Genomic DNA, 27,112 nt, shown 5'->3' with positions numbered 1-27,112 from the left:
GAAGGTCGACTCGACCTACCGGAATGGTATAGATAATATAGCTCGAATGAGAGAGTTGGAATATTTGTAAACATAAGTATTGCTAATTTTAACAAGTGTAGCCTATAGTAAAAGGCCTGGTAGTATCAATTCGCATAGGGTTTTAACTGGGCCGGATCGGCCAGGTCTCCTTCCTACTACCTGATCTACTTGCTTGATGCAGTATCCGCTTTTTTGGAGAGTAAACTAGGCCTATTTTTTAGGCCTACTTAGACGATCGGGACACCATAGGCATACGTACGTGCGGACGGCGATCGGACCTTGTTTTGCCTCAATATTTACAGCCGATTTTGTAGAACGTTTTAGGTTTAGATTGTTTAGGAGTTTGGTTGATAGGATGGGTTTGGATCCACTGAGTTTTGTTATTTATGGGCCAATCGTTTAGTAGGCTAGCTAGGCCCATGATGGGCCCCAATGTAAAACGTAGGGTAGCCATCGTGGCATGGAATCCCTAGTCAGAATGGCTCTCACCCATGACAAAAAATAATACTAGGCTAGGCCTAGCCTAGTACTTGAAGCCGATAATACGATCTGTACTATTCGAGGTATAAAAATAGTATAACTGTATACAATCTATATATAATCTGTACTAAATTTTGTATTTCATTAAATGTCAAATAAATATATGCTACTACTGTTATTATTACACTTTAGGCCTAGCTTAGAAAATCTACAAAAAATGTATTTCACAATGATCGGGTGGTTGTCGTTTGACAGGGGAGAGGGATGTAAATTAGTTGACAAACACACTCGTACATGACGTCGCGAGTTTGGAATCCACTGATGACGTGATTTTGTGAATATCTCATGAATATTAATGAGCTTCCCTAAGCTGCTGAAAAACAGACTTTCCATGAATTTACCCTAAAATGTATATGAAATTTAATTTTTTTAATTTCTCGTTATTACTTCTTCATTCTGACATGTCTATATTGTTATAATATTTTTTATTTAATAAATAAACGATATTTAAAAGCAATTTTAAACCCAGAATCCCCCTTTAAAAAAAAATTGTCTTGTGTGAATTCGTCTCCCTTTTATTTCAATTCTCTGTTTAAATATATTATGTATAGGCTAGGCCTATAATAGGCACATTGTGACGAATATTTTCATTTATCTTTTAATGTTACACAAACATTCTTAATTTTAAATGTAGTTAGAAAACATATAGAGATCTGTTTATTGATTTCAATATTTAACCAAATTTGCTTTCATTTACAATTTTTAAGAAGAACGATATATTTAAATTTACTAATGCTTGTTTTTTTTTCTTCCAGGCAAAGCTGTTCGACAGTCTTGGTTACGAATACACCTCGCCGCAATCGAAGAAGATGTGATTGGAGTTGAAGCACTTGCGCCATTGTTGGAGTATATGCGGACAACATGGATAAATGGTCGTATTTTCATGCCACAAGACTGGGTTGTCTATCGTCAACTTGTGCGAACCAACAATGACATTGAAGGATGGCATCGACGCATAAACTATCGTGCTAAACGTGGTAAGTCCAGTTTGAATGAAAATCAATTCCTAACAACTATCTAAATGTGTTAATTTAGTACAATTGCTTATTTGTCTTTTCTTTCTAACAGGAAATCTTCAGTTTTATCTCATGTGCCAATTGCTGTATGAGGAGGCAGTGTCGGTTACGTTGGCCGCAGAACTGGTATTTCGAGAGGACATCACTAGACTTTCATCCATCAGCGCTATCAGAGCAAACCAACACTTGACCAGAATATGGGACGAATACACAGCAGGCAACCGAGGTGTTCGCGCTCTGATGACATCCGCAAGTCGCCTTATAAAATATTCAACAAAATAAAACCAACAGTAAATTTTAGACATGAATGTACACGGCTAAATAAAACAATGATTTAACGAATAATTATAGGCCCTATTTCTTTTCTTTTATGTAATTATATTTATTATTTATTCTATTTGATTGTAGATTAACTGTTTAAACCTTGAATAATAAAAAACAATAACTTTGTATACATTCAATTTTCTATGATAAAAACTGTAGGTTAAGTAGTTATGTATTTGATTGTAGATGAACTATTTGAACCTTGTGATTAAAAAAAAGAATTGTATACTTACGAAATTGTACATTAAGTATGTAATTTTATATATTTAATTGTATAGATTAACTGGTAAAAATAATAAACTTATACGTTACTTTGATAAAAACAACAAAATGAAGTAGGCCTACAGTATGTTTATATTTTGATTTTATTAACTGTTAAAACCTTGAAAAACAATAAAGTTTGTATACGTTACTTTTTTGCACGTTTGTATTTTGCATTTTAAAAAACGCCAACAGGTCTACTACTGTGAGCCTACTGCTTGACGGCGTAATCATTACACGGAATATAGTAAAAGACGCGGTGGGCGTTTCATAGAAACTAGCGGCGGCTCAACTTGTCGGCGGCCCAAACGGTCATATCCCTAGTAGTGTAGGCCTAGCCTAGCTAGCTAGGGCCAGGCCTAACCCTACTTTACTTACCTACACCGAGTTTCTGTAGTTACTGCTTTCAAAATCTAATCTGCCATTCTTATAAATTGAGTAAACCGTTTTGGAAATTTAACTTAAATTATAAATACAAAGTGCTAACAACGGCGTTATAAATATAATAGGCCTAACTTACGTCAGCAGGAAATTCTTAACTATTAAAAAGGAGAAGCACATGTCAAAACAAAAGAAAGGTGTGTGAAATGAAATAGCGCCACCAGTTTATTATGATTATTTATTTTCGCGCCGCGGCTTTACCCAGCTATATCCCCAGAGGACTACTCATTCAGAAGCTATATCAAGCGGAAGCTAAATATTATTTCTAGAGGCTGACATTTTTGGTATTTTGTAAACTCGGACGGGTCATGCTCAAATTACAAACCCCAAAGTACGTCTGGGAGAAGAGAGTCTATGAAAAAATTTGCTGATAAATACAGTATTATTGAGATGCATGTAGTAGTAATCTGTAAAATCTTGCTCAATACGTAATTATTTTGTTATTGCTGTTAACCTAGGTCGTTATTATAATAATTCGCTGTCAAATAATAAAACTTTATTTTGGTGGTATAGTGACCCTCAGACTTGACCTTAGCAAATAAATAAACTAAAGGGACAGAAATTGAGTCTGTTTTGGCTTTAATATTATTTAGACATCATTTTTATTTAAATTATTTAATAACTGCACCATCTTTTACAGATTCAGAGTATTTTTTATTTTTCAATTTCAATTGCACAATTATGACATATCAAAGTATGAATTCTTGTTGTATTTTACTTCAAATACAAAAGTTATTCACTTCTGTAACAAAAAATAATAATTATTCACTTATAAAAAGAGAAAAGAAACGTTTAATTTTAACCCAAAAACCATTGTCTGACAGACAGACAAAGTAATTTTTTTCAGGTAAATAATAAAATGACACATTCAAAAACAAATTTGAAGAAAAAAAAATTGTTCAGAGGGACAATAACTGTTACATCAACAAGCGAGCAGCGTTTTTTGTAAGAAATATTTCTTGTTTAATTACGGTATATCAAGTATAATGTCTGATTTCACAAATAGGCCTATCCGCAGTTATAGTCCCAGTACTGACTTTTGGTCTGGATGTAGGCCTCTCTTTCTCTCTAGCCTGTTTTTACAAGAAACGCTTATATCATTTTTTTCCTGAACCAGGGTTTCCCTAGTCCCAGTTCATATTATGTATGGTACTACTACTAACAAAATGTCAATCAACAATCAGATTTCATAATGTTCAATTTATTCATAAAACATATACTGACAATTCAAGTGATACAATACAATTGAATTAAATAAATATTTAAAATAAAGTTTACAATACTAGCACCAGCAAACAATACGCACTACAGTAATTTGTCCAAGGTGAAGTATACATACATTTTATATAAATAAAGCATTTAAGATCCGATCACATGTTTTTATTTAATAGTAGAATTACTCTAATTTAGAAACAATTTTATTACACATTAAATACTATGGTGGTCTTTATTGCACACAAGTTTTACATTACATGTACCATAAATTACTACTATTACACTATCTCTTTTATTATTGCACAATAATACATTGTATACAGTAGTTACACACTGCATAGTAGACTACAGTATGCTGTCAGATTAAGTTATAAACTGATAAATATTATATATACATTTTCATTAATATCTTGTCAATGAAAATGTCCTAATAAACAATGCTATATTACTTATAAAAAAAATTTGTTAAGAACTTTTTGTTGAATATGCCATTGTAATGTTACATAATAGTTTGAATAGGATAATAAGGATCGAAAAAAAAAATTATTTTCCTGAAAAAAAATGTAATTCAAAGCAAAAAATACCTAAATTGTTTGTCAGTCAATGGTTTTTGGTTAAAATTAACTGTTTCTTTTGTATTTTATGAGTGAAATAATTAGCAACTTTCGTATCACACCAGTCGGCTACACTCGCATATTATATATTACCAACACTTTTGTAATTTTAAACGTGAAACTTTATACAAAATATAATCAATTCTACACAAAGCTAGTAACAACAATAAAAACAGTGAAAAATACTGTAGAGCCTACCAGATTGTAGTAAGAGAGTTTTTGGCCGAACAAGGAAACCTTAACATTATTTCAAGATCTGCCCGCTTTGTAAACAAATAAGTAAATTACGAAAGCCTTATTTAAGGACATTATTTCTATAAATAGCGTCAATCAATGCAAAATGTTAACCCAACCATATCAAAATATATATGAATTCATATGTGCAGAAATAAGAAAACAAAATAGCTAAAGGATAAAAAATGTTCATCGCCAAATGTTACAGTATCACACATTTACTTCAACTTAAAAAGGTCTAGGCATAGACTCTAGGACTTCAATACGAGTGGTGTGTGTTATGTCATCAAATCTAAGCTTCTATCATCGAAAAGAAATCTAAACGAACACTACAGTATGTTAATACTGTTTGCTAAACTACGCTGTTATGCAAATTGATTCCTGTTTACATGTTCAACCAAAAACTATCTATTAACTATTCAGGTTGGCAAGTCTTGACGTTCAATATTATATTAAGGACTGGTGATGTCATTGCATAGAAAAATAAATGTCCAATTCAATTGCATACACCTACAGTATTATCTACCAGATGATAGTAATATTTAAAATAAATTAAAACAACTTGCATTGTACTTGATTAAAGGATGAACAACATGAAATACATAATAACAATACATAATGGACCCACATATTTGAGATATTTAAACAAAGTTGTACTCAAAATTGTTATGGCTATTGATGAATATGTGGAACCCTGTGTTTGGATATATCAAACATAAAATTAAAAAATGTATAGCTGTGCTTTATTTAGGCTTTACAATTTTTTAGCTTAAATTATTGAAATAATTCTGGATGTTTCTTGTACGTCTACTAAGCAACTTCTTGACAAAAAATGAAGACAGAAAAAGGCTTTTTAGAGTATATATTTTTCAATACCTAAAAAGTGCACATTCTTTCACCTTTATGGATTTGCCACAGACTATATTCAGTAGTACTATGGTGGATGTGCCTGTTTCTCAACAACTGCATCATCCAAATATCCAACAGATGATTCCACTCTGAAAGATATAACATAGATGGCGCTATTATAAATTGATATGGATTCACAACATTTGACCCCAAACATAAAAGCTACTAAATTACTAGCTGAATGGGGCACTGAAGTGAGGAAAGGAGAACTGAGAGCAAACAACTGCTCTTACAATGCACATTCCAAGGAGTTTCCTTCAGACTTTTAGTACTGTTGGACAAAGGCTTAGAAACAATCTGCCTTTACAAATTAGAAACTCATTGTTGGACAATTTTAAGTCACTTCTAAAAACTCACTTTATTCTGATTTTGCAATGAGCAATGGAATGGCGCATTAAAAATGGAGAATGATTTATTGATATTGATTGGGGCTTGCAATGAAACTTGTCATACATTTAGGTTATATGTGTCAATGCACATCGACCTACAGTAACCCAGATACCTCACATAATGGAAATATTATGTTTTGCACCAGCAATGATAGCACAGATAATATGGATACAATAACAACAAATTAAATTTATGATAATTGTACTTGTAAAATACCTATTTGGTGGATGGTAAGTTGGATGTGAGTATATTGAAGTGGGATCTGGAGCTGTTGTTGGCTGATCAGGAATATCTGGTCTTAATACAGAGTATCCCTGTGTATCATAAGTTGGTAAATCGCAAGGTATATAGCTGGTAGGTTGTTGTGCAGATGCTATTCCAGAATTCATTGGTCTGTTTTGGAATGGTGGGTAGCCTGGCAAAGGGGCATATGTAATCATTGCTTGCCCTTGAGTATACTGTACAGATTGAACACTAAGCGGGTTAGAATTCATCATATTCTGTCTGGCACGTCGACCTGCAGTAGCTCCAATGAATATGAACAGCAATCCACTTGATAGTAGCATAAAACCTAGGATGTTGGTTCTCTGAGTAGCAAGTGCAATTCCAAGAACAAACATCAATGCACCTACAATCATAAAACCTCTGCTGCATCCCTTTGAGGCTGCATGCTGCCGATCTGCTGCTATGAATGTTAAATAAGTGAGGGGCGGTGAGTTGCTTGGTACAGTCGTCTGGCCATACACCATCTGCAAATCAGGATTATAATTGTACATGTTGCCTTATGTATTCAACAAATCTGTAGAAGAAAAAAATTGAAGCAGAATGTTATATTATATACAATTAAGATACATAATAATTAAATAAGCAAATTAGTTATTTATCATGGAATTAAATTATTATACATTACTTTGATATATAGCTATACCTTATTATTTTATTTATCACTACACAACTAAGCCATCCAACTCGTCAATCAAATTGTTATATAAAAGGAGAAAAGGCAGTTTAAGCTCTGTTGACATTTAGCTATACTCATAAATCTCCTAACTTTGATTTCCGATTTGCAATGAAATCTTTTTACCTCATCTAAGTATGGCCCGGGTTATATAATATAGGCTGAATGATGATACATGTTTGAGAATACTGTATACAAATTTGATAGGAAATCAGGCACATAAGCGAGATGCCCTCTGTTAAATGTGATTATGACAAAATAGAAAAAATCTTCAATTCAGGTGGCTATTATGATGCATCGTAACATTTTGTAGGTCAAATGTGTACATGAATTCATATCTAGAACTCATTGGCTACCATAACTAGAATTTAATTTGTCACTATGACAAATTATAGGTGATCATTTTGATAAAAGATGATAATTTTACCGACATAAACAAAATCTGTGCAAATGCAACATGCACATACAGTATGTTAAAATATTAGGGCAGAAAGTTGATGTGTGCCATCCTATGACCTGATACATACAGTATATAATACTGTATATCTATATACAGTGTAGCATAGGTGTATTTAACATGATCCACATAATAAAATATGTTCTAATTTTTATCAAAATGAAACAAAAATTTTGGAAGATTTGTAGAAGTCTGGTTTGCGATCTTTTAAATTTGATAATCAGTTACGACATATAGTGGTGATATGATGCAATAATGGATAATGATGGGATTGCATTTCCAGGCTTATAATCGAATGTTCATTGTAATACTGTATATTTCGGTGTATAAGTCGCACTTTTGACACGCAAATTTGACCTCTAAATTAAGGGTGCGTCTTATACACCGAACATAAATGCCTCACCACACAGATTGTACATATCGTCACCTCGTTGGCTAGGCCTGAGTAGGCTAGGCCTAGCTACAGTGTACTAACCGTAACGTAACGGCAACCTGCTTCTGCCTAGTTTTCAAGTCATTTTAGCGTGATGTTATACTAAATATGATGAAAAGATTTGTTCATTATGGAGCTGTTTTAGGCGCTCCGATAACATTTCATTTGTAAACGATTACGATTGGAATAGTATTTATTTATAGTTATACGCACAATCGCCGACCGCCGTACCCCCAGCGCAAGCCCTCTTGGCAGCCACATGGTGTACGGTATTCGACTAGTATATTCTCCAGTTGATTATAGCATGGACCTAGCGTACACACTTCTCGGATACATAGATATACTAATCGAATACGATTGTCTGTGAAAACGTGCGCCCTCTCGAAATGATCGAGCGAAGCTAGCCCACACACGTGCGTGTTACACACGCGGTCATGCACTCGATGTTGCGGGTGTGAAACTCATGAATAACAAGTTAGAAAGAACTTGTTGAGGCTGGGCGCGGCCGAGCCTAGGTAAGAAAAAATCTAAATAAAGAACGCCGTTGTAGATATAACAAAATATATTATTAGAATAATATTGATTACAATTTAATGAAATATAAAGTGCGTCTTATACATCGACGATATAAAAAATACTGATATTTTACTCTCAGTTAGGGGGTGCGTCTTATACACAGGTGCGACTTATACACCGAAATATACGGTACTAATACTAATAGTAAACTGAATGTTTGGGGCGACTTTGCGATGGGGCGACTTTGCGATGGGGCGACTTTGCGATGGGGCGACTTGACTAGCATCCGACCTATCTAGGCCTAGTAGTAGCCCTTTCTTAGACTTTTGCTAGCTAGGCTGAGGAGAAGGGTAGGCCTATTATTATAGGCCTATCTAGGCTAGAGCCTAGCTAATAATAGTAATAGGAGGCCTAGGCCAAACAAGGATATTTAAGTTATACAGATTCCACTTACACTTCATGAAATGATGAACAATATGGCTTCTTCTTAACATATACCCAACTAATCTAGCTGGTTAGGCACAATTCTCCTTCCTTCATTTATAATATTATTGCGCTAGGCCTAGCCTCCTCGTTGTTGTTGTTGGTTTAAGGGTTTTTTTTAATAGTGCAAAGTCTGCCCTCTATATTGTTTTGACGCCAAAACTGCGGCAAAATGCATTGACAATACAGGTACGTGTGTCACTCGCAATAAATATTTATTTTATGTCCCATTTTATGGCCCCAATAAAGGCAAAGCCAAAAATACTATTTAGAGAGTGTATACACATGATGATTTAAATGGTGTATTAGTTCATTATATCTGACAGGGGCGGACGCAGGGGTGTTGCCCCAGTTGCCCGGGCAACACCCTTAATTTCATACTAAATGTTTTTTTCTGCCACTAAATTAAAATTTAGATCCCACTTCATCATAAGCATATATTAACCATTAACGTCCGTTAAAGATGTATTGTCCCTTGAAACACAAAAAAATGAAGGTCAAAATATTCTAAATTTAAATTGGCCATATCAAAGTAATATTAAAGTTATTCACTTTAAGTCGAAAATTTGAGCCAAAAACAACAAGTAAATTAATTTGATTACATTTCGTCTGGAAAATCGTCACGAGCGAAAGTAAACAAAGATTTCAAACCACGAGTAAGCATTATGCATGATGCTAATTAGGATTGTTTACAACTCGTCACGATTGAGAAGGTGTTCTCACACAAATCGCGAGGAAGTTTTATAATTATGCATACAGAGTAGCCAAACAAGCGTGTTGCATTATGAGATATGTTTTGATCGAAACTTTGACTGGAAGTCAAAGTTATTTTTTTGCACAAAAAACGTCTGTATTTCAGTTAAATGATTTTGTTTTGGACTAATTTTTGGTGAAAGTTAATAACTATTATGATACTTCAAAATGACCCACTTTTTTTCGAAATCTTTTATTTGTTATTTTTTTGGAATTACTCAAAGGGACAATAAAGAAGTCCAGTGTTGGAAGAATCTATATGTAAATTGACAATTTAACGGCGGTCAGTGGATTTTTTTTTTTTCATTTCTCTACGTCCGTAAAATTAGGCCGAATTTCCGTAGTAATTACAAACTACTAATTACAAAATCCGTAGTAATCCGAAACCCCTTAAGCCACTTTCACATCGCGCCCGGATTCGGTCCGGCGTCCTAAGAAAAATATTTCTACCATTGGGCGTGCTTTTACATCGGTCAAGAAATCTGATATCCGATGTCAAGCAAGGTCATTCATACTCAAAGCTGATTGGACGAAAGAAAAAAATCGTACGATTTCAGAAAACAAATGGCTTCTTGATCCATCGCTACGAATTTGAAACCCGAATCATGTACGTATTCAAATCGTACGAATTCAGTGTAAACGATTCGTATGCTTTACAACTGAACCCATTTTCCATGATATTTTTCTCATGGTACCTCAAGAATCCGAGCGCGGTGTGAAAGCAGCTTAATAAATGAGCTAGATCGTGTAGGCCTACACCAATGCACTATGTGGCATGGTATTCTAAACTACCAAACACTGGTATTAAACAAGTTCCTTAATCGTTTGATCTATTAGGCATAATAATTATTATTAGGTCAACTCTGTTACTAATGCACTACCCGATACTGAATACTTTATCCTACTCTGTTCAATCCGTTACACGTAGACCTAAAGCAACAAATTATATTGACCAAAAAAAAGAAAATTAAGTACTGTATCCGTGAAGTGCTCATTAAAACCATTTTTATGGTACATGAAAAAAGGTTCCCGTATTCATGAAAAGAAAAAAAAATACATAATATAATACAAAGTTAAAAACAAAATAAATATTTTTATGGTTAAAATTAGACTTGTTTTACTGCATGTGATATTTGTTGTTTTTACCTAAAATGTTGAGAGCATCATCTTGCATTCATTCCTTGGTGATGAGTTGTGGTAGTTGTCGTACATGAAAAGAAAGTGTATAAAAGTTATAAACATACATATTTGTATGGTTAAAATTTCGCAAGTTAGACTCAAAGTTGTTGTTTTTACCTAAAATGTTGAAAACATTCTTGCATTAATTCCTTGGTTGTCGTAGTTCCCGTCGTACATGAAAAGAAAAAAATATATAAATTTATAAACAAATATTTATAAGTAAAACGTTTGGTTTAACAGTTACAAGCTAGACTCGAAATATATGATTGGTTAATTACTTACCTAACATTTCGGGGACATGTTGTTGTGGTGGTTGCCGTAAATCTAGGGAAAAAATACCAAGCTATGAATAATATTTGTGTGTAGACGCTTAACTCAACTAGGTTAAGCCAGACTCAACCGTAAATTAATAACGAATGTGATTGTTTTACATGAAATATATATAACTTTTGCTTGAACAACATCATCTCCAAGTCGATTTCCTAGTAGGTTGTAGAGTAGTGCCCTCGAAAAGAAGTATAAATCGAAAGAAAAGAATTCAGAGTTATAAAAAGTAACTTAAAAGTGTCAAACTACTAAGTTAATAATTATATTATTTTTATTGAAATTAATTAAAATTGCGATTGAATATTCTTACCGGTATTCATCCGAGATATCAGTCGTGGCAGGGTTTCGTGAAAATGAAAAAAAAAAATAAAATTATAAAGTTATACTAACTGTAGGCCTACAGTACTTTTTTAAGTATGCTAAATCTTAAAAGTAAAAAAAAAATATTATTTTAAATACAATACAGTAAGTAATTTACCTATGACGTGTTAAAGGATTGTCCTGAATAAACGTCATGTATACCGTAGTTGCTGTTTCGTTGGCAAACTAAGATAGAAAAAAATACAATAGCATTAACACATTATAATAACTAATCATAATAACTAATATAGGAAAAATATTTGCGATACAATGAACGCGAGGGTGCCTTTATGTTTCTCAATATAGAATCATTAGCATTAGGCCTATTAATTATATATTAAAAGAATTATTATAGTGACAAATCTAGCTAGTTATTTACATTACATTTTTAATTTATTAACTTAAACTAACTTAAATTATACACAATAATTAATAAAAAATCGTATATACTTACTTAGATACAATACTTACCAATAGCAACAGGTTCGTTTTTAATATTGTTATTGTTACATATACTATTATTATATTTATTTTTGAAACTTAAGTATGAACATAAGAAACTTAAAGAGAGAGAAACAAACATTGATGAATATGCTTTTTATATTATTACTGATGTTTATATTATCAATATTACTACTATATTATTCGTTTAATATTTGAAGGCCACGAATGTGAATAATAACAAATTATGTTTAAATCAAACGCTGGTTAATACCCCGGCATGTTGGAATTATCTTTTCATTTTCTTGGATGGTATTCAAGATGTTGATTACAAGACCTAGAGATAGTCGATCATCCGCATTGAATGCCGTACAAGCCTGTCCAAGGTCAATCATCTCCCTACTTCCAATTGCTAGTGATATGATCTTCAAAGCATGACCGACGGAATACACGTCACCCTTAACTGAATCGCAAGCACCATTAAGATATTTTTCTGGTGCTAAGTCCGGATAATCTTGTCGGAACTTCAGGCCCTCGTCCATCGATGAAAAGGTTAACTTCTTATGTTCTCTTGGGTATTGCAGTCTGCATGCCATCCCGAAATCTGTAATCTTCGCTCTATATGTTGTTCCATCGTGGTGGATTAAGATATTTCTAAGCGCTACGTCATTGTGAAGCAGTCCTCTTTGATGGATGGTATTGAGGGCAGTGACCACTTCTATTGCCATAGACATACATTCAAGCGCACTTAATGAAGGTTGTCCTGTTTGCAATACCTGCAGAAATGTTGTACTGGACATGCTGCGAATGTTGCCAATAAACTCCTGTACCATACAGCATACTTGACCTTGGCGAAAAACGCCAAAGACTTGAGGAACAGAAGGTAGATCGTATAAAAACTTCATAACACGCGCTTCCATAACCATCTGGTACCATGCTTCATCAGGATTGTTATAACTATCCAAAAAGGCCGTTTTGACTGCGACAAGGAGTTGATGACCTGGAAAAAGATTTGATGACATCAAGTCAACACGTCCATAACTTCCCTGCCCAAGACGTACGGGATTACAAAGGTGAGAGACGCATGTGCTATCCAACAACCTCATAGGCGGCAGCATTTCCGAAAGTTTTGCTGTAGCATCTCTACAGTTAAGGACGGATGTTGGTGAGGTGGTGGTGTTACTTGTCGACGCACTATCGAAGCTACTTACAGATGACAATGGCCATTGCGATGAAGAAGATGATGGAACACTACCCAAACGTTTCCTTTGTGAAAGATCACCAGTTGATAACGCGGATGTTGGTTTTTTTAAAATACACCGGGATGGAGAAGCGGTAGATGCCGAGGATGATGACGCCGCACTACGATCACGTTGCCTTGGGAGACTGATCTTTCCGGGTGATAGACCTGGTATGGCAAGTGTTTGGCCAGGAGAAAGCGCGAATGTCGATGACCGTGGCCTCACAGACGATTGTGATGATGATGGCGGTGAAGATAATGATGATGATGATGATGATGACGACGGCGACGACGACGACGACAACGACGACGACGATGACGAACTCAAGTTGCTATCCGCTGATTCATCACTTCTGATACAAAAAAGATGAATTACTGCTGTCCAAATCCTTCTAAATATTGACTTTCTTCTTGCTTTCTGGGGTACATCTTGTTGAGATCTACTTAATTCAAAACAAAACATAATTAATTCATAACAGTTACACTAGATTATTCGATAATAATTTCAATAGTAGACCAAGTTCCAGTAGTACTAAAGAATAGCGATCAGCTTTGTAGGCCTACACTCAGCATGTTATCAGGGCTATGCCATACAAAAACTATCCTAGTATTAGTAAGTTCAGGAGCTAGTATACAAATTACGATCACTTTTCTGCCTACCTTGACTACAGCAGAGCCAAGAACTAGGCCTAGTCTAGGCCATGGCTGTATTTATTATTTATTATTATTACATATATGCAGTAGGAATAGGTCTAGGCTAGTGGCCTACTTAATCTACTAGGTAGGCTAGTTATAGCGCCTAATTACCTAGGCCTAAGAATAAGATTTTTATTAATTATTCCTAGGTTAGCTTAGACCTAGTTTAGCTAGGCTACCTATCTAGTATATTAATAATAGGCCTGCTTCAAGGCCCTACCTATGTTGAAAGTCTCTCTCTAGTCTAGCCTACAGTTTGGCCTAGTAGATAGAGGCTTGACCTAGGCTACCTTTTAATTAGTACTAACTATACTACTACTACTACTACTACTACCTAACCTAGCCTAGTACTTTATCCTACTAGGCCTAGCCTAGGCCTACTACTACTACTCTAGCGATAGGCTATAAGTATATATTTAGTTTTACGCACAGACCTCTAGGCCTAGATAGCTAGACTAGACTAGGATTAGGAAAGAAGGCGTGTAGGCCTAGGCCTCATCCTAGCTAGGCATAGCTAGAATACTATTTATTACGCCTACATGGCATAGGCCTAGAGGCTAGTCTGCTAATTTGGTCTACGCCTAGGCTTAGAATAGAGTAGATAGGCCTAGCCTAGGCCTAACCTAGGATTTTGCCTTAAATAACAAATTACCACTTTATTAATTAAAGCTACCTCTACTACGGGTAGGCTAGACCTGGCCTAGGCTAGGGCCTACGTACTACTACTAGGCCTAGTAGGCCTAGGCTAGGCTAGCTATAGGCTAGGGCCTAGGCCTACTACAGAACTAGCCTACTCTCTAGTAGGCTACTACCTAGGCCTAGCTAGGCCTACTACTAGTACTACTAAATTAAAGGGGCCTAGGTAGCTAGCGAGGCCTAGGCTAGCCTAGCCTAGTTATAGAATACAATAGGCTAACCTAGCTAGCCTACTAGGCTAGTACTACTAGACCTAGAAGTAGGTTACTAGGCCTAGGCCTCCTAGCCTACGCTAGGCCTATGCTAGGGCCTGTCATTTTATAATAGTTGAGTTAGTCCTACTAAGTAGGCCTAGGCTAGTACTATAGTATAGGCCTAGTAGGCCTAGGCTAGGCCTAGGCCTAGGCCGAACGAAACAAACAAAACATTTGTTGACAGTCCAAAAAAAAAAGCATGGGCTTTATAGGCTTACCCTTCTTCATTTGGTTGGTCCATGATGCCTTGTTGAAGTTCAATCGATTTGTTGGTGGCCATTGCTTGGTTAAAACAGAATCTTAGAATAGTTTTCGAATTCGAATTTTGCTTAGTAACACGTTATGTGAAGACTGTACACATCACACGTTAAAACAACTGATAGAGAGAAATCTCAGGTTGCTGTCGATTTGTAGGTGGCTGATGCGCTGCTTATATAGATAATAAGTAGCGCGTATGCGTGCACGTTCGAAATGCATCTTTTTGTTCTACGCGCGGTGAAAAGAACGGTCGGAATGTTCTATGGTTGCCATGATACGCTTTTCGAAATTCCATCGATCATTTTCGTACAGTTAGGACAAAGATTGCATAGCGCCGCTATACAATCTTTGGTTAGGAGGCCTGGCCTGGGCCTAGGCCTCCTAGCATATTATGCAAATTTACCAAGGCACTGTTATTGCATGGAGGTTATACCTCCATGGTTATTGACTACTGTTTTCAAATTGACTTTATATAGTCTCCAAATGCTACATGGTACCTGCTATAAGCAATGAATGATGGATGATTAATTTATATCAACAAAATTTACGCGAAAAAAGGAAAGATGATAACGGCCAATTTTTGCATGCGGTTCTCAATTTCAAGCAAGCAAAGAGGTTGCCGTGAGTCTTCCGATTCCCAACAACAAAACTAACTCCCACTCCCCTTCAATTAAAAATAAAAGTAGGTAGGCCTAGGCTAGGCCTAGCCTAGTTTTTATGCCTATTTTAGAAATAGTCATAATAAATAACACTCCCTACCTAAACAAGTTATTAATTAGGAATACACCAGGCCCAGAGAGTACATCCGTCAAAAAAGGGACATTTTCTTATTTTTAATGCAGATAGGCCTAGTAGTAGGAGTACAAATCTTTTGTTGCAATTTTGTCTACTTTTGGGAGTTGAAACAGTAGATTGACTGGACTAAGCTATCTGAGTCACGTTGCACGCGAATAATACTTGAATGTTTATAACAGTACACCAAAAAGAAGCGAGTGCTTGTCAGTTTTGTAACTATTATTTAAATGCATCTACATGTACATACATACAACATAGGCCTACAACAAAAATGATGTACAAAAAAATATACCGATCGTGAGCGACTCAGTATGCATATAATAGGTTTAATATTTTTGTTTATTTCCTCTTTTTTTTAGTATGTACTCAATATGTACTAAAAATGGCATAGTCAACACAAATTTGTTATGGATTGTTTTTTCAGAGGGACAATACATCTGTAATATTATACAACACTTCATCTTCACTTGATTTAGAATTATCATTGAGTATAATTGTATAAAGTACATTCATCAGTCTTTTCCATGTGTAATATCTCCTTTTGAAAATAACTATTTAACTTTTTAATGTTGTGAACTTTGATGTTTGAAAGCTTGTACCAATTTTATATGTAGGCCTAAATCTCTCGCAATTCCGTTTTATTTTATATATACTGCAAAGAGAAATATTGAATAAAAAAAATAATAATCATTTCCTTTTGTTTATGCCTTATTGTTATCTTTAGTACTTGACTTGATTACACTAAACCATCCGTAGTTATCAATTTGTATAATTTGTTTGGTTTTTGTTCCTCCTACATTTCTTTTTTAACCCCAAAATGATTGTTGCGTTCTCCCTTCTTTTCTGCCCACTTCGAATTAAATCTATATCTAACAATACCATTATTAGGCCTATTGGTATCCTACCATTTTCCATTCCTTGTTGTAATAATAATGTAAACCTTGATGTATGCTAGTATTATTAACTTTCTTAAAATGACATAAAATAAACGTTAGTAACGTCACACTTAACGTAATTTTGCTACAGTACTGAATGTTTAGTATATAACGTGACTGCTTTAAAAAAAAAATAGAGACCTTTGATTGAAGCGTACATTTATTTACGAAATTGATTATTATTTATTCTTATTTAATATACAACTATTAATTATGTGCAGTATCAGTATTTCTGTAATGTAAGGTACACATTTCTAGAATTAAATTAAACTAACGAATAATACAAAAGCAAAACAATTCAAACAAACTTATCTATTATTAACACAACTTATACTTTACTATTACGTTATTATTCTTGTTGTTATTTTAACGGTAAGTTGTAATTATGTTTATATCTAATTGGAATTGAGTGACAAGGACACCAAATGTATCAATACATGTAAATTTTACTAAACAAATGATTTACTCCTTAAGAATATTATTTCGTTCTAAACAATCTATGTGTGGGTTGCGTATCATTTCGTATCCACTACACGTATTGATTGTTTATATTGTGGATTTATTGTGATGCTTGCTATGCGTACTCGTATTGATCTTTATCCTTAATCATGCAGCAGCCAAACACCATTGCGAGTACCTATACATAAAAACAATAGTAAGTAATTAAATCAGCATTCGGCAAATAATGATTCAAATAATTATGATCCTTTGATATGGAGTTTTATGACAAATTACTAGGGCATTGGAAACTACTCAAGTAAAAATAGATTCAATCAGTCAATACAGTATAGTCCTATGTACTCAACAAACTGGTCTTAAGATTGTCGAAATGCGTATATGGTAAAGTTTCCATAAAATGTTTGTACTACTGTAGATTCAGTTGTAGAAGAGGAAAATGTTATTTAACTTACCACAATTAAAATAAATCCGAGTGACACACCGGCAATAATACCGATGTGATCATTTACCCAATCATTGAAACTCTCGTAACATCCCTACAAAACAGTTAAGTTAAACATTATTACCGTAATAAACAACGATCTACCAAACTTGTAGGCATATGAATAATGCAGGAATTTTAAGTGTTTTCTACCAATTACAATTACCAAGAGGTTTAAATATTAATCTTGTATATTGGAGTTTTTTCACCTGATACTCTCTGCGCCGAAGATGACGCCTAGATTATAATCATGGTTGTAGTGTGATTAAATGTTTTATCCACAGTTGTTCTTTATTCATAAATTGTTCATAAGCAAAGAGATCGCGATAACCAAATGTGCTACGCTATACAATTATTATTATTAATATTTATATAGCAAAGTATATTGCACATTGACGGTAGACAAACATGTGTCCTTTTTACATTCATTTAATGTGTTTACTAACATGTAGCCTTTCATAGTTAATGAAATGTATTCAAGTAAATTAAAAGGACAGTAGATATCCAAGTAAAGATCAAAGTCTAACCTGCTGATTAACAGTCTCATCTTCAAATGGGTATGGAACGTCTACACAATCCTGGTTGTCTTTACAACAACTAGCCGGTAATTGTTCTGTATGATTCCAATATTTAGAATCGGCCCAATCCTTTGGGCTTTTTGATCCACAACAATTCAACTATACATTAAATAAAACTATAGAGTTATTTTTAATTATCGGTAGTAGGCTAAAAGATTTGTATTATTTTTCACATTTATAGAAAATTTATTCCAAAGTTCATTAGAAACGAATTAAAAAATAATTATCTAAATGGAAGGCTATAATATCAATATTCGTATGTAATAGGCCTATATACACATTTACATTTGAACGCAATTTAAATAATTCTTCCTTTTATTTGTATGTTTTACTTTTAATAATACGAATATAACATACATCTTCTTGCAGTCCGTCGATAGTTTGATTTGCAACCAGTTTTTCACCATACTCATCTACTATGATTGAGTATATTCTATCTTCCATGTAGTCCTCAACCTACAACAAAATGTCATTTATTCTTTAAGAATTACCAAAAAAAACCCCCCAAGATTTTAACATGTAGCCTATTAGTGTATGAGAGGTGTTTTTTTCATGTTTCGTGATCGTATAGCAGCCATAATACCAGACGCTTAATTATGAAATTTATGGTATGACGGTAACCGTATTTAAAATTGTTTTTAATCGAGACTCCTTCAATTCTGATATAAAATAATTTACCGACTGGATGTAGCAAAAACAAAAAACAAACATTTTCGAGAGAGGTGATTAAAAAACGGAGAAAGTTAAGCTTTATTCCGTAACGTTCAAAAACAACATTTTAAATAACCTACCGTATCGAAATAGACGAGGGCTGTGATTCCAGTAGCCAACATGGCGACGACTAGTATACCTAAAATGGCAACATACTGTAGAAAAATCATAATCATTCCAAATGGTTATTAGTTAATACAAAAAGAAATGTTAACAACATTGCAAATAGTGGAGTTATGTTCCAACTATTATATCTGGTACATAATGTTCGTTTAAACATAAAAACCGTGTAAGAAAACATACATTGAAAGCATTTAAATTATACTCAAAATAACTTGGTGCTTGTCAATCGTTATAAGATGTTATAATTGAGAACATTACCGTTGACAAAAGACACTTGTTACGTTTTGAAGCACCAAGACATCCACAGAATCCAAGTATAAACATGACTGTGCCTGTGCATATTGTAATTATAGAGACAACAGTCAGTGTGTCCTCCGTAAATAAATATTCAAACGTATTAGTATCAACAGACATCCAAATACCAATACCAAGAAGACCAGCACCCGCAATCTGTAACATACAACAACATCAATATTTATATTAATATCAACACACATCAGCAAATTACGGCGATTATTACAAAGTACATTTTGTGCTGTTTTGTATGATTTCTAGCTTCACTCTCTCGGTAAAAATTAAATATAAATTATTATGAAAACCTTAATATTATGAACTAAGTTTTAAAAAAATAATAATTATTTAATACTGGTATAACAGAAAAATATATTTTATTAATATTTGTTTACTTACGCATACTGTGACGTTTATGATAAACATCAAAATTCTCAATATTCCAGTTATACAACCCATTTTACTGGTAATGTATCTATTTGAAAAACGAGTAATCGAAAATTAACAAATCATTTTGGTCATTTATTTTCCAAACTATTAACAACAAAAATGATTAATAGTGATGAAAATATTAGTGTATAAAATTAAAATCACGTAAACTTTACTTATCATAATACCAAAGATCAAACACAATCTAAATCCAATTTAATAGAAAATAAAATTAGCTAATAAATGTTCGTATTTTAAAATTACTCATATTTATTTAAAGATGTATTGTCCCCCTGAAAAATGTTTTTGTTGAATATGCCATTTTAAAGTCACATAGATATTCACTTTGACCAAAAATTGGATCGAAAAACAAAATTGTTTTTTTTACCTGAAAAAAAATGTAATTTAAAGCAAACAATAGTCAAAGTGGCTGCCAGCCCATGGGTTTTGGTTTATGTAATCATTTATTTTGTCATTTTATAAGTGAAAACATTAATTAATTTTCATTTTTTATGTTTTTGGAGACAATATATCTTTAAAAAATAATTGAATAAATAAAGTTTATATTAATATGAAAGTGGTGCTAGTTGAACACAATCTGAGATTTGAGATTTTAAATTATTCATTCAGTTTTGCATTTTTAATAAGGCAGAAAAGCTTAAAAATTACTATCTATAAAAATCAGAAAAAATAATATGAAAACACTAATATTCAAGTTTGTTTTTGTCCAAATTTGTTTCCATGATTAATGAAGTATTATGAATCATAGTCACTTGCTTCTTGTTTGTGTTTGTTCAAGATTGCAAAATACTGCATATCTTGGACTTTGAACGATACACTATAATGCGACTCACTACCGTATGTTATACATAATACCAAGCCCATCGCCATTAGACTTTGTTTAGCTAGTTACAAATTAACCTTTTTAAACATTTTAGCTTGTAGTGCCTAAACCATGAATTTCATGATCAAAATTACTTAATCTAGCATTACTTTTTATACCGAAAAATGGAATTTCACGATGACATAACAAATAATTCTGAAGTTATTGTAATTTCACGAAATTGAACCTATGCAAGTTTTATGAAGAATAGAATAAAATAACCTCTTAATACAATTAATAGGATAGGCATAAAACCACTCAGTAATTTAATTTAAGCTAAGATTTTGTTTGTAACTGGAGGCCGAATTTTGGTGATTTATTCAGGGAGGAGTATAAAATTAACTTTACTCCATGGGTTAAAATCTGAGGACTGTGGATATCACTGTAAGAGGAAAGGACGACACAAAAGAGAAAAAAAGATGAAAGGACGTGATTTACCGATGAAAATAAACACATATTTATGTTAACATATTAAAGATATTATCATCTTTATAAACCTCAATGTAGATATTACGCTTATAAAAATTAAATATAAGAAAAATAAAGTTTATAATTGTCTCACCTGTACTTTAGTCGAACAGTTCTCTTGGCTCGTATAAAAGTCGGTTAACCATTGACCATTTATGCTGTTGATCTGCCTACGTTTTTGTATTATCAGTAATCACATGCTATGATGTCATATCAATTCATAACCAATCATAACATCGAGAAAATAGTTGGCAAATATTACAACAGGATACTCCATTATTTGTTGTATGATGACGGAAATCTGATTGCCGACAATCTATTTTTCTTTCACTTTAGTCATTATTTTTATTTATTATTATTTCATACATTTTTATTAAGACAAAGTATAAAGCCGTCTGTAGCTCTTTTCTTTATTGTCTGTTCTCTATGATTCTGACGACGAACACATAATCTGATTTATCAAATTACTTGCGTTGTCCAGTCCATGGTAATCAAGCTTTATGCAGTAACATGGTAACTTTGCTAAGAAATATATCACTATTTTAGTCGCGTGCAAACGCGACTCTACAGATCACTATGTCGGTCGGTTGGTCGGTCGGTCGGTAAACACTAACTCAAATTTGTGCACGCGACTGCAGCCATGTATATGACCTTGTTTTATGTAAAAATCAGGTAGTTTTATCGAACTCTTTCACACGTTTTTCGTTCGTTCATGATATAACATGTATCAAGCAGTCGAAGTGGCAAAAAATAAAACATACGAGAAACCTTGATTGGAAGGTTAAAGTTTACATGCATTAATGATTACACAATATTTTTTAATCATACATGCATACACAACCGGCAAGATAATATAAATAAGTGTACTGGCGTATTAATTGATTGCATTGATTAATTCTTGTGCATATTGAATTATTACACATCTTTAATATCTTTTATCTTTCTCTCTAGACACATACATTATTTCAGATCAAATACCACACTCTTATCCCATTGCCAAACTATTGAGACAACAATTACTAAGATACCATAAACAATTTTCTGTGTTATACAAAACAATCACTTTTAATCCGAATGCTACACATAGCCTACATTTATCGGCTCTTAGCTATTTCTTATTTTCTTCTTATAACATAATAACAAAAACAATATAACATTCTTTTAGAGTTTAATTATTACAATAATTTACGTTATTAATTATTTAAAGCTGTGTGTAACGATAAATATCATTCCATAATTGTTACTAAACCATTATGACAAAATGCAAATACAAACAATATTTACAGCTAATACTAATATAATTATTATCATTCGTTTATTAACTATTCTTCTCTAAGAGCCCATTTGTTTCATTTATAAACGTATCAACCACTTGAGATTAAAAACAAATTATTTAGGCCTAAAATCAATAATGGTCTACAGGAGTCCATGAACAAGGTCCATAGTTAATGTTCACTAAAGCTCTAAGTAGCCTATTTCGTCTTTTACACTTTCGTGAACACATTTTATTACGATTTAATTTCTAAAAGCTCAAATGTAATTAATCATTGTCAACCTTCTTTAGTTTTTGGAGACCACGAAATGAATTGTAACCCCTTTATCCTACATGTCACTGAACTGTCCCTTCCATATCAATGGAAATCAAATAAATCAATTCTTTGAAAGCAAATGTATACTTTCAGGATAAAATGATTCTTTGTGCATGAAACTAAGCTTCATTGACATACGGTATGTCTCCACATAGTTCAAGCAAAACTAATGTGTACAAATATTTACTTTTAGAAACCCATATTTAACTAAATTATCGATAATTTACAAATAATTAATGATTTATTTGACGGATTTGTAGGATTTTATAAATACAAAATACTGGTACGTGAAGTGGTTCATGTGTATGGTCATTGTACACAATGTTTATACAAGACCTTTTTTAGATCATCGGTAGGACCTTATTTGTTTTACATTTTCTCTTCTTCAATTGCTCTAATCAAACAGCACGAGAACATCAAAGCCAGTATCTATGAAAATAGAAAAAATAACTCAATGATTGAACAGTATTTATTACTAATTGATTAATACTGCGGTATAACTGTCTACTGTATCTATTATTATAGGTAATGTCATTTTCAATATTCCTTAACAAGCTTCTCCTAATATTCGTAATATTGTTTTTTTGTTACATATTTTAGATATTTGTGAGTGTGAGGGTTTTTCTATTTGCATAATAACGTAAAAACTAAAAGACGGATCTTTACAACATTTAAATCACAGATAGATATGTGGTCATGGACGACCCCATTCAATTTTGGAGGCAATCCGGAACAGGATCCTATGGACCACTTTTTATTATTTTACTAATTTTTGGCCGTACGTCAAAACTATACAAGACGAATCTTTATCACGATTCTTGACCCTTTCCTTTTTTACTCCTGGCGGAGATTGCAACTTCTGATTGCTCTTGTTATTTGTACTGTATGACATAATAAGGTACCTGAACACCCAGAAGACCAAGGCAGACGCCACCGAGTACTGTTAGATTGTCACTTATCCAATTATTCATTTTTTCGACACAACCCTGTAAAAAATACCAGATCGTTACTATTAAAAGTAAGGTTTTCAACTAGTAGCGCTTTGATATCAACAGTCCTGCTGTTATACTACCTCTGAGAAATGTCATACTATCTTCTCAAAATGTCAGAAACCTATGCGAGAACAACATTTAGACGTATATATTTAATCATAAAAGCAATGTATAGCTTACTTGGTCATAGATGAAACCTGGTTGTGATGGGTCTCCTTTACTATTACCATTATTACAATCGTCAGATGGCGGTTTTTTACAGCATGATTTTGGAACAGCTTTACCAGTTCCCGCATCCCATTTCAAAGAATCGGCATAGTCCGTGTAGTTAGAGGCACCACAACATAGAAGCTGTCAAAACAAAATATTTAGAATTTAAAATTATGTGTATTTTTTATAGGTCAAGTAATCAAGAGAGATGTGTTTAGCCAACCACAAACAAACAACAAGTTTTAAATATCTTTATATATTTGACAAATAATGTTGTATTATATTGTGTGTGACTTGAGACGGTTGCCACTGTCAAATACGAATTTAATATACATTGAGCAGCATGATATGTACATGCTTTGTATATAACCTGTAACTATTATATATGTCTTACTTCTTCTTGTAGGTTGTCAACGCTGTTAGTTATTGCTGGGCTTTGACCGTATTCTTCCGTTATCTGTTTATTCATTGCAGTCGTAATGTCCTGCAGTACCTACAAATATGTATGTATAATAATAGGCCGATGACAACATAGCAATGTTAATTGTATATCTTTAATAAGTTACATACAGTGGGCCTATTAAGGGAGAAGGCCTATCAAAGACTATCCGTTGTTTGGGTCTACTATTTCCTTACGAGGAATTCAACTTACATCATCTCTGTACACCAATGCCATGATTCCAGCCACGAATTCAGTAATTATAATTACAATTACAAGTACAAAATACTGGAATGAACAAATAATATAACATTACATTTTTTATGACGATCAAATTGTTAAAAAAAGCCGACACATGCCATTTAAGAAGCTATATTGACTGGTAGAAAAGAAGCATACCCAACATATGTTTAGGATTTCAAAATGTCACTTAAGTTTTACCATACATAAAGATTCAAATTTTAAGAACCGTAAAAAAGTATAAACTTAACTTACGATTTTTAGAAAAATTGGTCTTTCTTTCCAAGCACCGCAGCATCCACAAAAACCAATACCGAAGACAGCGGAACCAGTGGCTATCATGAGAGCTGTTATTGCTTGTATATTGTCACTGCCTAATAAATCTCGATACTCACTTTCATATACTTTGATCCATATGCCAAGACCAAGAATAACACACCCTGCTCCCTGTATTAATAATGAAAATTAAGATGACGTGATACATGTACTTTGAGGAAAAGATCGTTTTAGACCCCATGACTGTTTCGGGAAGGATGAACTGCTTTACCACTTTTCTTTGGTATCTAAGAATATTAATCGGCTCTCGAAAGCGGTTGTCTTTATACCTATTCATTCCAACAATAGATAATTTACTTACCCACACACAAAAATTGACAGCAAACATCATCAACTTGACGATTTTCATACCACAGCCAGCAACCATTTTGACGATTGTATTTAGAATATTATATTATAGATTTGATATCTAAATATAAACAAAAATCGATATAATCAAATATTATTAAAAAATGTGTTTATTAGTACTACTTTGTCAATATGAACAGCAATGGTATGAGCGTTACGACAGAGTTTGAAATGTTTACAACGGAGTAAATATGTAAAAGACCACGACCGAATAAGTTGAATATGACGACAAACAAGAACCCGTCGCGACAACCTTAACACAAATACGACGGGGAGAGTTATTTCACGATGAATAGTCACTTGTGTAGAGTGCTAGACCATATTAATTTGTTGAAAAATTGTATTCGTGTTCATTCGTATGTAGTCAAATCCGTGAATGATGTGCAGAAATTGTAAACTAATTTAAAGAAATATCACCAGGAAAAATGAATACAACTTTGAATAGGTCATTTTGTAGTTTTAATAACATTAGATGATTTCGCTTATTAAAAAAAGACCAAACATATGCCTATAGTTGAATGTAATCAAAAACCCATTGACGTTCCCGGCAATAAGCTTTCGGTTGATGTTTTCCTTTAAATTACGGCTTTATTATCAGGGGTTTTTTTTATTCAATTTTTAGTCGCGTGCGTGTAACGCGACTCTACAGCTCACTATGTCGTTCGGTTAGTCGGTCGGTCGGTAAACACTAACTTGAGCACGCGACTACAGCCATGTATATGGCCTTGTTTTTATGTGTAATTGATTGACTATTTTATGACATTCAAATAGCCCATTCAACCAAAAACAATGTTGACTATTTTTTAATATAAGACGGCCTATTAAACGTTGGTTTTGGTGTTTTATTGTCAAATTAGGAAGCATGACGTGAGAGCTGGATCACCCATTGACGTAAGAATCAACCACTAATATGACAGTAACCACTAACTAACAGTTTTGTAACAAACTTCATTAACGTAACAAAATTTAACCACTAACGTAACAACAGTAGAAATGTTGAGATATTTTTCTGTTTTTTTTTAAATGTGTGTATGTTGGAAATCTTTTACTTTTTTGAACAGTTTTAACCATTTGTGTGTTTGTCTATTCTCTTTTTTGTCTTCTTCTGGACAAATGTTACTAAATCTTTCACACGAACGCTGAACTTTAATGTTCAACTTTCTTGAACATTTTTTTTCCTGTCGGTCTTTCCATCCTTAAAATATTTCTTTATTGTTATATTACGACATAAAGTTGAATTTTGCCTGGTTTTTCTTACAAATTGTCTCATGCCTTTTTACCAATTATAGGACATTAGGGTCTTTCCACATGAAGATTGGATTATGGCAACTTTATTGATATTGAACCTAGTTTCGAGTTTATAATTATCTGTTTCACTGTCCGTCCATCCTTTTGTTTTTTTAATTTTCTTATTTTTTAACAAGGTTGCAGGCTTATCTCCATCTTTTCATACGGAAAATTATGTGTTATGTCTTACGGTTACACAATATAGATGGCCTGGCGGGCACTCAGACAGACAGACAGACAGACAGACAGACAGACAGAGGATTATAATAGGAAAAATAGGCTAATATGTTTTAAGTTTAATTTAGTAAGTAGCCTAAAACGATTTAACATTTTCTAAAGTTTTACGTTAGTGGTTAAACTGTTGTTACGTTTGTGGTTAAACTGTTGTTACGTTTGTGGTTAATGAAATTGTTACATTAGTAGTTGGTTTTTGTTACGTTAGTGGTTAATGTTACATTCATTGTTGTTACGTTAGTGGTTAATGTTACATTCATTGTTGTTA

At 33.3% G+C, this 27,112-nt stretch overlaps 5 protein-coding genes across 7 annotated transcripts in view; 1 reads left to right on the top strand and 4 right to left on the bottom strand.

The window, feature by feature from the left end:
• LOC144849197 (uncharacterized) overlaps nt 1–2,634 on the bottom strand; it is a 60,580-nt gene extending 57,946 nt beyond the window's left edge. The window contains exon 1 of one of the 2 annotated variants that reach the window (XM_078706241.1): nt 2,541–2,634. The gene's annotated coding sequence lies outside the window, so the exon portion shown is untranslated. Of the gene's footprint in view, nt 1–2,536 lie in introns of both variants that reach the window. The other variant, XM_078706240.1, reaches the window with a different exon arrangement.
• LOC144848862 (uncharacterized) lies at nt 1,395–1,868 on the top strand. The gene is made up of 2 exons (XM_078705802.1): nt 1,395–1,538; nt 1,630–1,868. The coding sequence occupies exons 1-2, from the start codon at nt 1,412–1,414 to the stop codon at nt 1,857–1,859; spliced, it is 357 nt and encodes a 118-aa protein (XP_078561928.1). The 5' UTR covers nt 1,395–1,411; the 3' UTR covers nt 1,860–1,868.
• A 1,195-nt stretch (nt 2,635–3,829) lies between the features above and the next one.
• Nucleotides 3,830–8,909, bottom strand: LOC144849219 (uncharacterized). 2 transcript variants are annotated; one of them, XM_078706281.1, is made up of 3 exons: nt 8,784–8,909; nt 6,182–6,764; nt 3,830–5,664 (listed from the first exon to the last, which is right to left on the bottom strand). In XM_078706281.1, exons 2-3 carry the CDS (start codon nt 6,739–6,741, stop codon nt 5,601–5,603), a joined length of 624 nt encoding a protein of 207 aa, XP_078562407.1. In that variant the 5' UTR covers nt 6,742–6,764; nt 8,784–8,909; the 3' UTR covers nt 3,830–5,600. The 2 variants fall into 2 exon arrangements, with proteins under 2 accessions (XP_078562407.1, XP_078562405.1); XM_078706279.1 differs by lacking the exon at nt 8,784–8,909 and having other exon boundaries at nt 6,182–6,816.
• A 3,214-nt stretch (nt 8,910–12,123) lies between these two features.
• On the bottom strand, nt 12,124–15,038 carry LOC144848937 (discoidin domain-containing receptor tyrosine kinase B-like). The gene is made up of 3 exons (XM_078705888.1): nt 14,977–15,038; nt 13,437–13,552; nt 12,124–13,280 (listed from the first exon to the last, which is right to left on the bottom strand). The coding sequence occupies exons 1-3, from the start codon at nt 15,036–15,038 to the stop codon at nt 12,124–12,126; spliced, it is 1,335 nt and encodes a 444-aa protein (XP_078562014.1).
• Nucleotides 15,039–17,172: 2,134 nt separating this feature from the next.
• LOC144848936 (uncharacterized) lies at nt 17,173–25,372 on the bottom strand. The gene is made up of 14 exons (XM_078705887.1): nt 25,277–25,372; nt 24,895–25,086; nt 24,613–24,687; nt 24,355–24,453; nt 23,931–24,101; nt 23,661–23,744; nt 23,132–23,187; nt 19,789–19,864; nt 19,357–19,548; nt 19,056–19,130; nt 18,622–18,720; nt 18,214–18,363; nt 17,658–17,741; nt 17,173–17,383 (listed from the first exon to the last, which is right to left on the bottom strand). The coding sequence occupies exons 1-14, from the start codon at nt 25,340–25,342 to the stop codon at nt 17,321–17,323; spliced, it is 1,482 nt and encodes a 493-aa protein (XP_078562013.1). The 5' UTR covers nt 25,343–25,372; the 3' UTR covers nt 17,173–17,320.
• Nucleotides 25,373–27,112: the final 1,740 nt, after the last annotated feature.

Source organism: Antedon bifida, chromosome 7 (genome assembly GCF_963402885.1).
Source record: "Antedon bifida chromosome 7, ecAntBifi1.1, whole genome shotgun sequence".
NCBI classification, from domain to species: Eukaryota; Metazoa; Echinodermata; class Crinoidea; order Comatulida; family Antedonidae; genus Antedon; species Antedon bifida.
This window is presented reverse-complemented; position numbering and strand designations above follow the sequence as displayed.